Source organism: Balaenoptera physalus (genome assembly GCF_965194825.1).
Source record: "Balaenoptera physalus genome assembly, chromosome: 2".
Taxonomy (NCBI): domain Eukaryota; kingdom Metazoa; phylum Chordata; class Mammalia; order Artiodactyla; family Balaenopteridae; genus Balaenoptera; species Balaenoptera physalus.
In genome coordinates, this window is record NC_138883.1 from 43,620,468 (window position 1) to 43,639,727 (window position 19,260).

A 19,260-nucleotide genomic window follows, 5' to 3' on the forward strand; every position below is an offset into this window, starting at 1 on the left:
TGTTTAAAATTGTGTCAAAAAAAAAAAAAAAAACCTAGGAATAAACCTAACTGAGGATGTGAAAGACCTATATGCTGAGAACTATAAAACACTGATAAAGGAAACTGAAGATGATTCAAAGAGATGAAAAGATACCCCTTGCCCTTGGATTGGAAGAATTAATATTATTAAAATAGCCATACTACCCAAAGCAACCTACAGATTTAATGTGATCCCTACCAAATTACCCATGGTATTTTCCACAGAACTAGAACAAATAATCCTAATATTTACACAGAACCACAAAAGACCCAGAATTGCCAAAGCAATCCTGAGGAAAAAGAACAAAGCTGGAGGTATAACTCTCCCAGACTTCAGACAATACTACAAAGCTACAGTAATCAAAACAGTGTGGTACTGGCACAAAAACAGATATATAGATCATGGAACAGAATAGAGAGCTCAGAAATAGTAGGTGTGTGGGTTTAATCTTCAACAAAGGAGACAAGAACATACAATGGAGAAAAGACAGTCTTCAAAAGTGCTGTTGGGAAAACTTGACAGCTTCATGTAAATCAATGAAGTTAGGACGCATCCTCATACTATACACAAAAATAAATTTAAAATGGCTTAAAGACCTAAATATAAGACATAGCACCATAAAACTCCATAAAGCTCCTAGAAAAGAACATAGGCAAAACATTCTTTGACATAAATTGTAGCAATATTTTCTTAGATCAGTCTCCCAAGGGAAAAGAGACAAAAGCAAAAATAAACAAATGAGACCGAATCAAACTTATAAGATTTTGCACAGCAAAGGAAACCATAAACAAATGAATAGGCAACCTATGTACTGTGAGAAAATATTTGCAAACGATATGACTGACAAGGGCTTAATTTCCAAGATATACAGACAGCTCATACAACTCAATATCAAAAACAAACAACCCAATCAAAAAATGGGCAGAAGACCTAAATAGACTTCTCCAAAGAAGACATCCAGATGACCAACAGGCACATGAAAAAAATGCTCAACATCGCTAATTATTAGAAAAATGCAAACCAAAACCACAATGAGGTATCACCTCATATCAGTCATAATGGCTATCATCAAAAAGTCTACAAGTAATAAATTCTGGAGAGAGTGTGGAGAAAAGGGAACCCTGTTGGTAGCAATGTAAATTGGTGCAACCGCTATGGAAAACAGTCTGGAGGCTCCTTGAAAAACTAAAAATAGACTTACCATATGATCTAGCAATCCCATTCCTGGGTATGTATCTGGAAAAGATAAAACTCTAATTCAAAAAGATACATGCACCCCAATGTTCATTGCAGTGCTATTCACAATAGCCACGACATGGAAGCAATCTAAATATCCATCAACAGGGACTTCCCTGGTGGTCCAGTGGTAAAGAAACCACTTTACAATGCAGGGGATGTGGGTTCGATCCCTGGTCAGGGAACTAATATCCCACCTGCCATGGGACAACTAAGCCCGCTTGCCACAACTACTGAGCTTGCATGCCTCAATTAGAGCCCGTGTGCTAAAAACTACAGAGCCCATGCACTCTGGAACCTGCACACCACAACTACAGAGCCCACATGCCCTGGAGCCTGCACGCCACAACTAGAGAAGAGAAAACCCACACGCCACAACCAGAGAGAAGCCTGTGCACCGCAACGAAAGATCCCGCATGCCTCAGTGAAGATCCTGCATGCCGTAGCTAAGACCTGATGCAGCCAAAACTAAATAAATAAATAAATAATAAATCTTTTTTAAAAAAGGAAATGAATATGGTAAATTAAAAACAAAATGTCCATTAACAGATGAATGGATAAAGAAGATGTGGTATATATATGTGTGTGTATACACACACACACACACACACACACACATATACACACAATGGAATATTATTCAGCCATAAAAAGAATGAAATATTGCCATTTTCAGCAACATGGATGGACCTAGAGATTATCATACTAAGTGAAGTCAGGCAGAAAGACAAATATTATATGATATCATTTATATGTGGAATCTAAAAAAATAATAAAAATCAGCTTATTTACAAAACAGAAAGACTCACAGACATAGAAAACAAACTTATGGTTACCAACGTGGAAAAAGGAGGGAAGAGATAAATTAGGAGACTGGAATAACAGATACACACCACTATATATAAAATAGATAAACAACAAGGATTTACTGTATAGCAGAGGGAACTATATTCAACATCTTGTAATAACCTATAATGGAGAAGAATCTGAAGCTGTACACCTGAAACTAACATAATATTGTAAATCAACTATAATTAAATTTTTAAAAAAAGAAGAAATTTTGGCAAATTCCATATGGTCTTCTCTGAAAATCTAACCAATGCTGATGACAGTATTCCTTTACTAGAAGGAATATTTACTGCCATTGGAAGTCAATGGAATATGAGACAACAAGCTGAAATACAGCTTTTCACATAATCTTTTGTTGAATTATTGATGTTTTCTTTCTTTTTATAAGACAAAATGTCACAGTAAAAATTAGGGTTTCCAACCAATTCCAAGTCAAAATTCAGGATTACACTTCTGTCTTTGATGTTTTGTCAGTGATTACAACAGCTTCACAGATATTTAAAAGAAACAAACTAATAAAAGTTTAGCTGAAAATCGTCAAAGGTAGTTTTATGTTTAAAATACAACTTGCAAGAGACTGATTGGAAGAATCATCAATTAAAGAAGCTTAATGCTAGAAGATCACGTGGTCCAACCCCTGATTTTGTGATTATAATATCATTGTAGAAACATGGATATCAGATGCCTTCTTTGCCCCTCCTACACCTGCCTCTCGCAGTAGAACTCTAGGGGCTACAAAACAGACTTTCTTGTTCTCTGGTTTCAATTTATAACCAATGGGGAGTCCCTATAGGATATCAAAGGAAGGGAGTATTATCAGGATTCCCCCAGATGAATGCCTACCTTAATGAAAAGTCATAACTCATGTCAGGCAACCCTCTTCTTCCAGATTTTTCTAATCACTCCCTCCCCTTGTCCTTTCAGGCCCAAGTGCAGTAAGAGCTGTTGCTAAACCTGGGTACTGCCCTACCCACTCTGGTTTCTCACCCACAGTGGTTCTCAAATTTTAGCTTGCATTGGAATCACCTGGTGGGCTCCTTAAACCCAGGTTACTAGTTACCCCCGTGGCAAAGTTTCTGATTCATATGTCTGAGATGGCTGCTGATAATTTGCATTTTTAAGAAGCTCCCAGGTGATGCTAGAAGCACTGCCCTATAGCCCTGTACCTTGACCACTTTTTAATAAATTATTCTAATTTGAGTTTGTTATCTCTTCCTTCTGGAACCTTGACTAATATAAATGGCTAAAAAAAAAAAAATTTGTTGAAAATAGACAAAGTTTGTTGTATGATTAAACATGATTTTCAGGTGCTTGTTTGAAAAATCTTTAAATCAAAGAAGAGAAAGCTGTAGGGATTTAGGAAATCATTTTGTCCAATTATTAAATTTCAGAGCAGAAGAAATGCAGACAAAGAGAGGTCAAGTGATTTATCAGCCACTTGGTGTCCTGCTTTTCAGGGAAGCCTTTTCAGGATACTATTCTGCTTCTTATTACATAGCAGCTCTTACCCCTCTCACCCCACCTCCCTCTCCCCTCCCCTGGATTGCGTAATTGCCTTCTGTGTTTCCATTATCTCCATCTTTAGGTTTGGGCGCCTGTGGTACATGTGGTGTTTCAGGTAATCACCATAGTTTGGGGCAACGCAGGATAAGATCTGTAGCTGTTTTCAGCATAGGGCTTAGTAGAACCAAATGTTTCATTGATGTTTTGTGCTGATGGGAAATAAGAGTCAACGGCAGGACCCTTGTTTGAATAATAGAGTCTGGTCTATCCATTATCTTCCAAGTCATCTTGCACTCAGTCACACAGAAACTCACCTGACACTTTGCTTCTCTCTCACCTACTTTCCAAAGACCTTTTCCCAATTAATCTTTATCAGCTTGGCTTTTCAAGTTGTTATCTGAGACCCCCACCCCTTGTCCTCCATCTGTTTAGGCAGTTGCTTTACTGAGCAGCTGTAGTTCTTTGACCTTTTTGCTTTGAAGTTTCTAAGTGGAAACCCAAGGCACTGTCTGCCCAGCTCCACCCATACTCTCCTGGGAGCTGCAGCCTGTTGCAGTGTTCTCTGGTGACAGAAATTGGACCAGGAATCAGTAAGAGATACAGGTTCTTTCTTCAAGATTTTTTGACTACGGGCAGCTAGATTTCTCCCAGGAGGCTAAAGCTATGAGACTGGAAACTTGGGGGCTTTGAACAACCAGGTTTTCTGCAGAGAAAGGCAGGTGGCAGCCAAGTGAGGAGAAATGAATCTGGCATCCAGCAGTGAGAAATGGGGGTGCTGTTCAGCTACACCATGCCCTGGGTTCCAGCTGTTCCTGAGGATTAGGACATCCCTGGTCACCCTACCCTTTGATTGCTAAACTCATAAAAACTCCCCATTTTTGCTAAACCAGTTCAGTTTGGATTTCTATTTCATGATGTCAAACATTGTGAGTGATAAAATAGTACAAATGGTCATTTCTGTTTACCTGATCATTATTAGTAATAACAGTATACATTTCTTGAGTATGTTCTATGGACCATTTAATCCATACAACACTCCTCAGATGTGGGTAGAACAGGAGAGAAAACTGGGGCTGAGAGAGATTACATGGCCATCTTCTGGCTCAATGTTGTGCAACTATACATGGCTGGGCCAGATTCCTACCAGCTATCCCCAGATTTAAACAACCTGTGTTCTTAACCACTATGTTCTCTCTGAATCTCAATTATACCAAAGTTCCTTTTCAAGTAAAAGGCAAGGATAGAAGGATGGGATTTTCAGTGCTCTTTTGTACTCAGAATTCAGCATCGTAGAGTTGAGCACCTTACCATTAAGTTTCATAGCATACACTTTCCAACTCTTGAGTATTTGCTCTACAATTTTCTCTGACTCAGCATAAAATTCTGCCTGGCAAAGTCCTGCTCATCCTTCAAAGCCCCATAGAACCTTTCCTACTCCAGGCTGAATAAATCACTCACTCCCTTTCTTCCTGCTCTCCTGTTCACATTATAGTTAACGGGTTACATGTCTGACTCCAATACTATGTCGAGAGTTCCATGAAGTCATGGACCATGTATTCATCATTTGTCTAACTCCTGTTTCTTACACAATACCTGCCTTAGAATAGGTGCTTAATAACTACTTGTTGAGTTAAATTGATTTGGGAAGCATGCAGAGCCTAACCAGTGCAGATGAAGAAACCATATTCTTATGCCTGGACAATTATGAAAAATGGCACAAGATGGCCCAAACACAATGGCTCAGGTGAGCAGATGTCTTTACAAGGGGCCGGGGACCATCTAGTGTGACTAATGGGAGACTTCCAATCCTTCACTCCTAATGCAGTTTATCCTCAATAACTGTCAAAGTCTGAACACTGTTCACTAACTGAATTTGCAATACCCAGGCACTCACTGTGGCATATAAAATACAATATAAATATGATTTATTTATGATCCTTGACTGTATCCCAGGTGACATTCTGAATATTTATTTTTGTCGGGGCTGGCTTTATATTAATTGATAGTACAAGACCATATAATATGGGCCAGCGTCTTCATTTCCAGGACCTGAGATGACTGTTTCATGGACTAAGCTCTGAACATGCCTCTGGGCCTGGCTCTGAGTTTAAATTTGCCTTTTTAGGACAACGGTTTAAATGTCTCCAGTGGCTCAGCTATTCTTGGGTCTCTTCCATGAATCAGCAAGTGGGAGGCAGCTGGCAGCTGGCAATGAGATTTGAGCTATATTGCATAAGGACCAGGAGATAGAGAAGCCAGGACATAACACTGCAGTGAAAATGAGGAAGAAAGAGAAATCACTGGTTTGGCTTACAAATTCAACACTTGCTAGCTACATGTGATTTACCAACTTTTTAGTAACTATGGCCAATATTTTATCTCAACCCCATCTCAACTTGGTACTCAACCCATTTTTGGACTTCCTCCTTTCCACCTACAACTGCTGAGTAATCACAAAATGAAACCTGATATTCACCTAAGAAAACACAAGAAGGCACACCTCATGTAAATATAAATTATAAAAGATACCTGAAAGATAAATTAAAAATTACTCTTGGAGTATCTGAGTGTCACCCCTCTTGAAGAACATGAATAAATGAGAGTTCCCTGAATTTTAGACAGCCTCTTTTAATTGAATTTAAAATATTCAATTAGAAACATAACTGTGAGGCACAAGATGGCAGAGTAGGAAGACCTTGATCTCTTCTCCTCTCACAGGCACACCAAAATCACAGTTATTAACAGAACAGCCATCAATGAAAAAAAAACAGGACGTACCAGAAAAAATATTCTGCAACTAAAAATATAAAGAAGGAACCACAATGAGACAGCAGGAGGGGCGGAGTAGCAATATAGACAAATCCCATACCTGCAGGTGGGCAATCCACGAACAGCAGAATAATTACAACTGCAGAGGTTCTCCCAAAGGAGTGAGAGGTCTGAGCCCCACTTCAGGCTCCGCAGCCCAGGGGTCCTGTACTGGGAAGACAAGCCCCCAGAGCATTTGGCTTTGAAGGCCACAGGGCTTATTTTGGGAGTCCCAGAGGCCTGGGAGAAATAGAGACTTTATTCTTAAGGGGCTCACACAAAGTCTCACATGCTCTGGTACCCAGGGTAGAAGCAGTAATTTGGTAGGAGCTTGGGTCAGACCTACCTTCTGAGCTCTAGAGAGTCTCCTGGAGAGGCAGGAGATAACTCCAATTCACCCTGGGGACATAGACTCCCAGCAGTCATTTTGGGGAGCTCCTTCTACCACATGGTAACACCATTCTGGAATCTTCCTTCTAGATTATTACCACAGAACCCAGTCCCACTGCAGCCCAACAGTCTGCAGGCACCAGTACTAAGATGCCTCAGGGCAAGCAGTTAACTGGACACTGACACAGCTCCACCTACCAGCAGACAAGCTGCCTTAAGACCCCCTGGGTCCACAGCCACCTCTGGACATGGCCCTCCTCACCAGAGGGCCCAGGATCTGTCCCCACACACCAGTGCACAGGCAATAGACCCAAGACCCCCAGGGCCTCCAGCCAGAGACCATGTGGGGCCCAGGCCCCACCCACCAGTGAGCCTGTCCTAGCCTCAGACCCAGCTGTACCCACCAGCAGGCAGACACTAGCCACAAAAAACCCAGCAACGTCCCAGTCTGTGGACTAGGCCTGCCCTGGAACTGACTGGGCCTGGTCCCTGCCCACTAGGAGGCCAACACAAGCTTCAAGACACCAGACCCTGCAGCCAACCGTGTCAGGAACCAGCCCACCTACCAGAGATCTGACACCTGCTCTGGTACCCCTAGGCCCTACAACCAGACCCCAGGACATGGCTCTGTCCACCAGTAGGCTGGCACAAGCCCCAGGACCTGGTTTCATCCACCAGTAGGTGGGCAACAGCCCCAGGTTCTCCTGGATCCTGACTCTGCCCACCACTAACACAGCACTAGCCCTGGGACCTCCAGGGTTCTGCAGTCAGCTGCCTCATGACCAGACCCCACCAACCAGCAGCTGACAGCCTCTGTACAAGGCAGGACCTGGCAACCAACCAGACCAGGGCCAAATAAACCTACCAGACCACTGGTGTAGTCAGCTTGCCACAATAGAAATACCCACACAGTCCTCATAGAAGGAACCCCTAGAGCATATAGCTCTGGTGACAAGAGGGGAGTTTGCTATTGGAACTCATAGGATGTCTCCTACAGAAGGCCACTTCTCCAAAATCAGGAAATATAAACAACTTACCAGGTACATAAAAATAAAAATAGCAAGTTAGGCAAAATGAGGTGACAGAGGAACGTATTCCAAATGAAGGAACAAGATAAAATTCCAGAAGAAGAACTAAGTGAAGTGGAGACAGGCAATCTACCTGAGAAAGAGTTCAGGATAGTGATCGTAAAGATGATCAAAGAAATTGGGAGAAGAATGGATGCACAGAGTGAGAAGTTAGAAGTTTTTAACAAAGAGTTAGAAAACATTAAAGAATAAATATAAAGAGATGAAGAATACAATAACTGAAATGAAAAAATACACTAGAAGGAATCAACAGTAGACTAAATGATACACAGGAATAGAACAACGAGCTAGAAGACAGAGTAGTGGAAATCACTTATGCTGAACAGAAAAAAGAATAAAAAGAAATGAGGACAATTTAGAGACCTCTGGGACAACATCAAGTGCACTAATGTTTGCACTATAGGCATCCAAAAAGGAGAAGAGAGAGAGAAAGGGGTTGAGAACATAGTTGAAGAGATAATAGCTGAAAACCTCCCTAACCTGGAAAAGGAAACAGACATTCAAATCCAGGAAGTACAGATAGTACCATACAAGATTAACCCAAAGAGGAACACACCAAGACATATTGTAAATAAAATGGCAAAAATTGAAGATAGAGAATATTAAAAGCTTCAAGAGAAAAGCTACACTTTATGTACAAGGGAACTCATGCAAGGTTATCAGCTGACTTTTCAGCAGAAACTCTGCAAGCCAGAAGGGTGTGGCCCAATATTTTTAAAGTGATGAAAGCGAAAAACCTACAACGAAGAATACTCTACTCAGCAAGGTTCTCGTTCAGATTTGATAGAGAGATCAAAAGCTTCACAGACAAGCAAAAGCTAAAAGAGTTCAGCACCACCAAACCAGCTTTAAAAAAAATGTTAAAGGAATTGCTCTAAGCAAAAAAGAACACAGTGAGAAACATGAAAATCATGTGAGGAGAAAGCTCATTGGTAAAGGCAAATGCACAGTAAAGGTAGGAAATCATCCCTCACAAAGCCAGTAGGAATGTTAAAAGACAAAAGTAGTAAAATCATCTATATTCACAATAAGCAATAATTGTGAGGGGAGGAGAGTAAAATGCAGGGTTGTTGGAATGCATTTGAAATTAAGAAATCAGCAACTTAAAACAATCATGCATATATATATAGATTGCTATATAAAAACCTCATTGTAACCAAAAACCAAAAATCTATAATAGATACACACACAAAAAAGAAAAAGATAACACTAAAGATAGTCATCAAATCACAAGAGATGAGAAAAGAGAATAAAGGAATTTAAAAAAAAAAGACCTACAAAAACAACCCAGAAACAATTAACAAAATGGCAATAAGAACATACATGTAAATAATTACTTTAAATGTAAATGGACTAAATGCTCCAATCGAAAGATATAGAGAAAAGAAATGAGAAAAAAACGATTACATGGAGACTAAACATGCTACTAAAAAAACCAACGGGTCAATGAGGAAATCAAAAAGAAAATTAAAAAATATCTTGAGACACATGACAGTGAAAACAAAACCATACAAAATCTATGGGATGCAGCAAAAGCAGTTCTTAGAGGGAAGTTAATAGCGATACAGGCCTTCCTCAAAAAAACAAGAAAAATCTCAAATAAACAACCTAACCTACCACCTAAAAGAATCAGAACAACAAGAACAAACAAAACCTAAATTCAGCAGAAGAAAGGTAATAATAAAGATCAGGAAGGAAATAAATAAAATAGGGATTTAAAAAAACAATAGAAAAAAATCAATAAAACCAAGAGCTGGTTCTTTGAAAGGGTAAAGAAAATTGACAAACCTCTGGCCAGGCTCATCAAGAAGAAAAGAGAGAGAACCAAAATAAGCAAAATAAGAAATGAAAAGGGAAAAGTCTCAACCGCAGAAATACAAAAAACCATAAGAGAATACTATGAACAATTATATGCCAACAAATTTGACAACCTAGAAGAAATGAACAACCTTCTAGAAACATAGAGCCCACCAAAACTGAATCAAGAAGAAATAGATAATTTGAACAGACCAATCACTAGAAGTGAAATAGAATCTGTAATAATAAAAAAACTCCCTGCAAACGAAAGTCCAGGACCAGATGGCTTCACAGGCGAATTCTACCAAACATACAAAGAACTTATATTTACCAATTCTTCTCAAACTCTTCTGAAAGATTGAAGAGAAGGGAACATTCCCAAAAACATTCTATGAAGCCACGATCATCCTGATACCAAAAGCAAACTATTACAGACTATTACATTTAGAATGGACAAAGACAAAGATACCACCAAGAAAGAAAATTACAGGACAATATCTTTGATGAATATAGATGCAAAAATTCTGAACAAAATGTTAGTAAACTGAATCCAAAAACACATAAAAAAAAATCATACACCATGACCAAGTGGGATTCATCCCAAGTTCACAAGGATGGTTCAACATACACAAATCAATCAATGTAATACACCACATTAACAAAAGAAAATTTAAAAACCACATGACCATCTCAATAGATGCAGAAAAAGCACTTGAAAAATTCAACATCGATTCATGATAAAAACTCTTACCAAAGTGGGTATACAGGGGACATATCTCAACATAATAAAAGCTATTTATGACAAACCCACAGCCAATATGATACTCAACAGTGAAAAGCTGAAAGTCTTTGCACTAAAATCTGGAACAAGACAAGGATGCCCACTCTCACCACTTCTGTTCAACATAGTATTGGAAGTCCTAGCCACAGCAGTCAAACAAGAAAACAAATAAAAGGTATCCAGATTGGAAGGGAAGAGGTAAAATTGTCACTACATGAAGATGACATGATACTATATATAGAAAACCCTAAGGACCCACACAAAAACTACTAGATCTGATAAATGAATTCAGCAAAGTAGCAGGATACAAGATTAACATTCAGAAATTGGTTGCATTTCTTTACACTAACAATGAAAATCAGAAAGAGAATGTAAATAAAAAGAACAATTCCTTTTAAAATCGCACACACAAAAAAACCTAGGAGTAAACCTGACCAAGGAGGTGAAAGACTTACATGCTGAGAACTATGAAACATTAGTAAAGGAAATTAAAGAGGATTCAAAGAAATGGAAAGATATCCCATACTCTTGGATTGGAAGAATTAATATTATTAAAATGGCAATATTACCCAGAACAATCTACAGATTTAATGCAATCCCTATCAAATTATCCATAACATTTTTCACAGAACTAGAACAAATAATCTAAAAATTTATATGGAACCATAAAAGACCCAGAATTGCCAAAGCAATCCTGAGGGGGAAAATAAAACACAGGAGACATAACTCCCCCAGACTTCAGACAATACTACAAAGGTATAGTAATCAAAACAGTGTGGTACTGGTACAAAAACAGACATATAGATCAATGGAACAGAATAGAAATAAATCCGCACACCTACAGTCAATTAATCTTCAACAAAGGAGGCAAGAATATAAAATGGGAAAAAAAGACAATCTCTTCAGCAAGAGGTGCTGGGAAAGTTGGACAGCCTCATGTAAATCAATGAAGTTAGAACACACCCTCACACCATGCACAAAAATAAACTCAAAATGGCTTAAAGACTTAAACATAAGACATGACACCATAAAACTCCTAGAAGAGAGCATAGGCAAAACATTCTCTGACATAAATTGTACCAATGTTTTGTTAGGTCAGTCTCCCAAGGCAATAGAAATAAAAATAAACAAATGGGACCTAACCAAACTTACAAGCTCTTGCACAGTAAAGGAAATCATTAAAAAACAAAAACAAAAATAAACACAAAAAGATAACCTACAGAATGGGAGAAAATATTTGCAAATGATGTGCCAGATAAGGGATTAATCTCCAAAATATATAAACAGCTCACACAACTCAACAATAAGAAAACAATCCAATTGAAAAATCGGCAGAAGACCTTAATAGACATTTCTCCAAAGAAGACATACAGATGGCCAGTAGGCACATGAAAATATGCTCAACATCACTAATTATTAGAGAAATTCAAATCAAAACTACAATGAGGTACCACCTCACACTGGTCAGAATGGCCATCATTAAAAAGTCTACAAATAACAAATGCTGGAGAGGGTGTGGAGAAAAGGGAACCCTTCTACACTGTTGGTGGGAATGTAAGTTGGTGCAGCCACTATGGAAAACGGTAGGGAGGTTCCTCAGAAAACCAAAAATAGAACTACCATATGATCCAGCAATCCCACTCCTGGGCATATAACTGGACAAAACTATAATTCAACAAGATACATTCACCTCCGTGTTTCTAGCAGCATTATTCACAATAGCCAAAACTTGGAGACAACCTAAATGTCCGTCTACAGATGAATAGATAAAGAAGTGGTACATATATACAATGGGATACTACTCAGCCATAAAAAAAGAACAAAATAATGCCATTTGCAGCAACATGGATGTGACTAGAGGTCATCATACTAAGTAAAGTAAGTCAGAAAGAGAAAGACAAATACCATATGATATAACTTATATGCAGAATCTAAAATGTGACACAAATGAACCTATCTACAAAACAGAAACAGACTCACAGGCAGAGATCAGACTTGTGGTTGCCAAGGGAAGGGGGAGAGGGATGGACTGGGAGTTTGGGGTTAGTAGATGCAAACTATTACATTTAGAATGGACAAACAACAAGGTCCTACTGTATAGCACAGGGAACTATATCCAATCTCCTGAGATAAACCATAATGGAAAAGAATATTTTTAAAAAAAGAATGTATATATGTGTATAACTGAGTCACTTTGCTGTACAGCAGAGATTGGCACAAACTGTAAATCAACAATATTTCAATTTAAAAAAGTATTATTAAAAAAAAAAAATGTAGAGTGGCTGAATGGATCCAAAACCAAGACCTACAAGAAACTCACTTCATATCCAAAGACATAAACAGATTGAAAGTGAGAGATGGAAAAAGGTATCCATGCCAATGGAAATCAAAAGAAAGCCAGGGTAGCAATACTTTCATCAGACAAAATAGAATTAAAATAGAGTTAAAGTAGAGACTGTTACAAGAGACAAAAAAGGACACTACATAATGATCAAGGGATCAATCTAAGAAGACATAACAATTGTAAATATACATGCACCCAACATAGGGGCACCTAAATACATAAAAGCAAATATTAACAGACATAAATGGACAAATCAACAATAACATAATACTAATAGGGGACTTTAACACACCACTTACATCAATGGACAGATCATTCAGACAGAAAATCAACAAGGAAACACTGGCCTGAAGTGACATATTAGACAAGATGAAATTAACAGATACATATTGAGAGAGAACATTTGTCCAAAAGCAGCAGAATACACATTCTTGTCAAGTGCATATGGAACATTCTCCAGGATAGATCACATGCTAGGCCACAAAATCAAGCCTCAGTATATTTAAGAAAATTGAAATCATATCACCATCTTTTCTAACAACAACACTATGAGACTAGAATTCAACTACAAGAAAAAAACTGCAAAAAGCACTGACATGTAGAGGTAAACAATATGCTACTAAACAACCAATGAATCACTAAAGAGATCAAATAGGAAATAAAAAAATACCTGGAGACAAATGAAAACAAAAACACAATGACTCAAAATCTATGGGACTCAGCAAAAGCGGTTCTAAGAAGAAAGTTTATAGCTATACAAGCTTACCTCAGGAAAGAAAACATTTCAAATAAACGATCTAATTTTACACCTAAAGGAGCTAGAAAGCAAAGAACAAACAAAACCCATTAGTAGAAGGAAATAAATCATAAAGATCAGAGCAGAAATAAATGAAATAGAGGCTAAAAAAATTGAAAAGATCAATGAAACTAAGAGCTATTTCTTTGAAAAGATAAACAAAATTGATAAACCTTTAGCCAGACTCATCAAGAAAAAGAGAGGGTCCAAATCAATAAAATCAGAAATGAAAAAGGAGAAGTTACAACGGACACGGCAGAAATACAAAGGATCATAGTTGCTATGAGCAACTATATGCAAATAAAACGGACAAAACGGACAACCTAGAAGAAATTCATAATTATGTGCAATCTCCCAAGTCTAAACCAGGAAGAAATAGAAAATATAAACAGACTAATTACCAGTAATGAAATTGAATCAGTAATTAAAAAAAAAAAAAATCTCCCAATAAACAAAACTCTTTCTTCCCAGGTACCTCCAGATCATCAGTTACTCGATGTAAACCAGGAGCCAACTGCCCCAGTTCACACAGCAGCGTCAGCAGACAACTGTCCCCTCTGTCTGTCACCGAAGATTCTTCTGCTCCTATTCTTGAACTTCAGAGTCGAGGATCCTCTGGAGTTTGTGGACATAGAGCCGAGAGGCAGAACAGATCAGGTATGTGGGTAACCTCCTCTTAAATAACAGTATATTTGGTAAGCTTCTAGCCAGCAATGAAAGATCTCACCATTGGCACAGAACGTAGAGATGTTACATGGACTCTCAGGAGTGCATGTGGGGAAAGTTGATCAAGTGGGAGGAGAAGGAAGAAAGGAAATGTGCAGATATAATTAATGATTATGTATGGTGATTGATTCATTAATGATGTACGGTGTACAGTGTAGCAGAGAAATAATACCAAAACCTATAATTGGAGGGCTTAACAGTGACTTCTAATGAAGTTTATAAGGAAACTAGTTTTCTCATCTTCAAGATGTCAAAAGCCAGCATCTTTTACCTCAATCCTGGGATTTAGTAATAGCACACTGTACCCATTCTGAGAAGAATAAAAGTACCAGTAAAATCACAGACTCTGCTCTTGTCTTTATGAAGACTGCCAGTCCTTGGAGCCCTTCTAGTTTTCCCAATTTTACACCTCCCTCAGGACACTTCAGTTGTCTCCTTGATCAGCATTTACTATTAAATCAAGACCTTTGGCATTTCCTCACATCTGCCTGACCACTTACAAACTCCTGGGTTACTTGGTTACTGGAATTGCTAGATAAATTTCCTTACTATATCCATGAGTTTCCTAGCAAACTTATCATTTTAAAATGCAGCTGGGTCCACTAGGCTGCTGCCCAATACTGTTACATTTTGGTGGTGGACATCGTACTGCCTTCCCCAGAGATGCTGTCAAGCTCTGAGTCCATACTCACTTCCTCTCATCATCTGACCACACTTCTACTTTCCTGAAAAGACTAAAACAATTGTGTGCTAAGAGATGCTTTCCTCTCTGCCTCAAAATGTCTCTGTTCTCTTGTTTGTGAATTTGCTAATTACCATCATTGTGGGGACCACCTTTGATTTTTGTGTTTGCTACCATTCTGATGTTGACTCCTTCTGCATCCATGATCACCTTCTCTCCATCTCTTCCACCTACATTTTCAATCTCTCCTTCTCCGTTTATTCCTTCAGCTTGGGCAGCAACATATTAAAATCTCTTGCATCCTTAAAATCAATAGTGACAACAGCAAAAACAACAAAATACTCTATTCAAAATAAGTGGGTAGTGAAAAAAACCTGAAAAAAAAAAAACCCTCAAACTTTGAGAACACTAGCTTTAAAAAATAAACAGAAGAGAAATGGTAATTCAGGGGACTCAGGTAAACAAAGGTATAGAGGAAGTGTGAAAGCCTCTTGTAGGGTCCTACTTATTTGATAAGAGGTTTTATATGAGAAAAAATTTTTTCAAAAAATGACAATATTTTAAAATGGAATCTCAGCAACTATGGACCCCAAGGCTAAAACTCTTTTTTTAAAAGTGAAGAAAATCACGGTAAATCTTCAGAAAGTTTTAATTGGCTTTAATAAGTTACAGTAATATTCTTATCATTCCAGTTATCTGCAGAACAGTATGTTCCAGTTAATTAAATATGGTTAATAAATTTGCCCTACCTATCATATACAGATTACAAATCTTAAAAACTGTACCATTAAAGACCACATGGGGCATGATTTACTCTTTCTGTAATAATTCAGAAGACATTTGGGGATATTCCTAGACACCAAAAAGAAAAGAGAAAAGGAGAATAATCTGAAGACCATTCTTTCATGAATGTTATGGTACTTAACCTCAAAATGAAGCCCATGAGATAGATATTATCACTGTTTGACAGAGAACCTAAGATGGAATTAAACATATACTCAGGGCCATCCAATGGCAGGACTAGGACTTTCACTCATGTTTCCAAATTCCAGTGGCCTCTACCATCAATTTGTATGACTCCAATCAAGGTTCATAGAAATGGATGGAATTCCTGGTAAATCAATTTTAATGATATATACAAAACAATAAATCTAAGCAGGACTCTAGAAAATCATGCTTAAAATGGTCAGAAAAATAAAAGAACTCTGGAGAGCCAATCTTTCTATGGTATCTGTAGATAGTAAAATTAAAGAATTGTCAACAATTCAATTTAGTTAGCAGAAGAAAGAATGAGTCAATACTAGGTGGGGATTTAGGTGACTATCGGTGTCATCAAAAATATTCTCCATGCTCTGACGGTGGTACAGATGCAATCTTCAAAGAAGGTGACCGTGAAGGCAGATATCAACTCAAAGGGATACTTAAAATCGTTCCTCCTTTATAAGCTATTCCCTGAGAATAACGTGATCTGAAGTATAGTAGAGTACACCTTTCTCTTAATATCACTTCTATTAAACCTCATGCAAGACTGCCATTCCTGCCAGGAAACAGAACTTTTTCTCCAAACCATTTCTGAAACTTCCAGTGCTTAAACGGGGAGCTCAAGCCTGAAACCTAGACAGAATCAATATTCAGAATAAAAAGTTTAGACCTTGGAGTCATACTGTCTTAGGCTCAACCTTGAACAACCTTTAATACAAGTCTCAGTTTTTTCATCTGTAAAATGGGAATAATACCTACTTAATTGGGTAGGCTCATGTTCCCTTCCCAGCCTTCCAACACCAGAGTCTCTTATTCCACCCTCTTATTCATTTTTGTTTTTTCCCTTTACTCTCTGTATAAGCCACATGATCATAGAGGGAATTTGCAGAACCGTTATCAGGTATAGTCTGTACACAGGCAAAGGAGCTGCCTAACATACTTACAGACTCGTCTCAATGTCACTGCATCATGGGAGTTTCTCCTGATCATTATGCCCCTCTCCTCTTAACAAGTGCTTCTCCTCTGCTTCCATGTGGCCTTGTATCTGCCATACTTGGCCCTTATCATACTGTATTAGATGTGTTTTCTGGCCTTTGTCTAGATTATGAGCTCAAGTCTTTCTTTTTTGAACACCTGGAACCCGACTATATAACTAACTCCTGGTAGTCTCCATAGGACTTTGTTGAATAAATAAATAAAAGAATACCAGTTTTCATCTTCTGGAGGCCTAGGCTCTGAGAATTCTGTTTATAAGACTTGGAAGTCATGTAGTAATTGCTGTGTTCATCCTTACTTGGTTTATATTCTGCAGTGAAGAATTCACTTCCAAGTCTTGCTACCCACTTTCCCCAAATAATTATATCAGGAAGCCTTAGCTGGATGAAAGCCTTTACCCCAGTGGGGCAGTCCCACCTGGGTCATTAAGCAGTGCACACACATTCAGCAGGAGAGCCAGCAGATTCTGGAGAGGAAAAGTGAGAAACCATCCACTCTCACTTGCTATCTGTGGGCTGCACCACTTTCTTAACCCCAGGATAAGCCTTACGCTTAAAGGAGGTCCCTGGAGACACAGCAGAATCTTGCAGACAATTCTGCCTCCTTTCCCCCAGGATTCTACTATCTGGGGACTCAGGGTGACCACTGCTCCCATTAAATTTCCTGACAGGTACATAGATTCATTGTGTTGAACTTGTTTTCTCTATCAGGGGAGAAAGCCTTTATGATTGTCACTTTCAGAGAGCTTTGACTATTTTAGTGCGGAAAAATTGCTACTAAATTTTCTTAGTAAATGTAAAAATACAAAGCAGAACTCACTGTGCTCCCAGAAACATATTAAGTCGTAATTTGCTCTGAGGTGGAAGGTAATTTTGTGCAGTCCAGACTTGCTCTGTTTTGGGGACACATCCTTTTCAGCTTAATAGTCATCTTTGCTGCAGTTAAAAAAACAAACAAAAAAACAACTCAGTGGAATATAACAGCAGATACTTATTTCTTGTTCACATTTCATGTCAGCAGACACAGGGTTCTGCTCATTCTCCCACAGAGACCAAAAGCGCAGCTTCTGTTTGGGATTCTCCGTCCTAGTGGCAGAAAGGAAGAGTTAGAGAGGTAGTGGGACCCTGTGATGGCTCTTAAAGCTTCTGCTGAGCGGTGGCATACCACACACCTGTTTACGTTTGATCAGACAAAGCAGGTTACGTGGCCAAAGCCTTTGGAGCTGCAATGTGTAATGCTCTCACAAGGAAGTGGGAAGGGTACACCCAGGAACAGAGAGCGCCCACCAAGTTCATGAGCATCGTCATAGCCTGGATAGGGGTCCAGATACACACTGTACCTTCCAGCGCAGAGACTCCAGATTCCAGCCAGAAAATGAGCTAGAGTTATCTGTCTCTTCGAATGACAGCAGGAGAAAAAAAAAGAACACTGGTGGTTCTACTGTCTGCCTTTTTGATTGCTGTTTTATAACTCGATTCCCACACATTTGTATTCCTTTCCTGTTTGCAGGGGATGACGGAACGCAGACTCATCCTGAGAATAGCAGCCAAGAAAACAGAATCAAGGCTCGCTGCCTATCCTGCGCGTCTATGGTTCTGAAGGCCATCTGGGGACTTTTGATCATCTTGTCAGTGTCATCATCTTGGGTTGGAACCACACAGATTGTAAAAATCACTTATAAGAACTTCTACTGTCCATTTTTCATGACCTGGTTTTCAACAAACTGGAACATTATGTTTTTCCCAGTCTATTACTCTGGTCATCTGGCCACTGCTCAAGAAAAGCAATCTCCCATGAAAAAATTCAGGTAGGTTTCATGTTAAATGGCCAATAGGAGATGGTTTGAAATAATTTCATGCAAATATGCATAATTTCATCTCTTTGGAATATGAGTCGAGTTGAGGAGTGTGGAGAGGCTGGATCTAAGGTCGGTAGCGAACATATTAACACGAGGAAACAGAATCAGTACCACCCCAAAAATTATTAAGTGTCTACAACGTGCCAGGCACTGTGCTGGTGCTTTTGTGTATCTTATCTTATTAACCATCGTTGGTGGTAACAGCCACGTTTTAAGACGGTGTTAATTATCCCCATTTTAACACAAGAGGTAATAGGTTTGGAGAGATTCAGGGACTTGTCCACGGTCACACACTTATAAGCAATGGAACCCAGATTTTAATTCAGATCAATTTATCTCTTGCCACGTTTTAAAAGAACAACCCAGGGTCTCGAGCCCAGGGGGAAAAAAAACTGTATTAATAA

General features: G+C 38.7%; 1 protein-coding gene and 1 long non-coding RNA gene across 3 annotated transcripts in view; one reads left to right on the plus strand and one right to left on the minus strand.

The window, feature by feature from the left end:
• SLC35F4 (solute carrier family 35 member F4) overlaps window positions 1–19,260 on the plus strand; it is a gene marked incomplete at its 5' end in the record, with an annotated part of 295,837 nt that overhangs the window by 250,879 nt on the left and 25,698 nt on the right. For both annotated transcript variants that reach the window (XM_082450436.1, XM_082450437.1), the window contains 2 exons: window positions 14,085–14,270; window positions 18,508–18,805. In XM_082450436.1, coding sequence (XP_082306562.1) covers window positions 14,085–14,270; window positions 18,508–18,805 — 484 coding nt within the window. The remainder of the gene's footprint in view (window positions 1–14,084; window positions 14,271–18,507; window positions 18,806–19,260) is intronic.
• LOC309655395 overlaps window positions 1–19,260 on the minus strand; it is a 206,610-nt gene that overhangs the window by 69,764 nt on the left and 117,586 nt on the right. Inside the window, exon 2 of the long non-coding RNA XR_014260811.1 lies at window positions 17,818–17,933. This is a non-coding gene — a long non-coding RNA (uncharacterized lncRNA). The remainder of the gene's footprint in view (window positions 1–17,817; window positions 17,934–19,260) is intronic.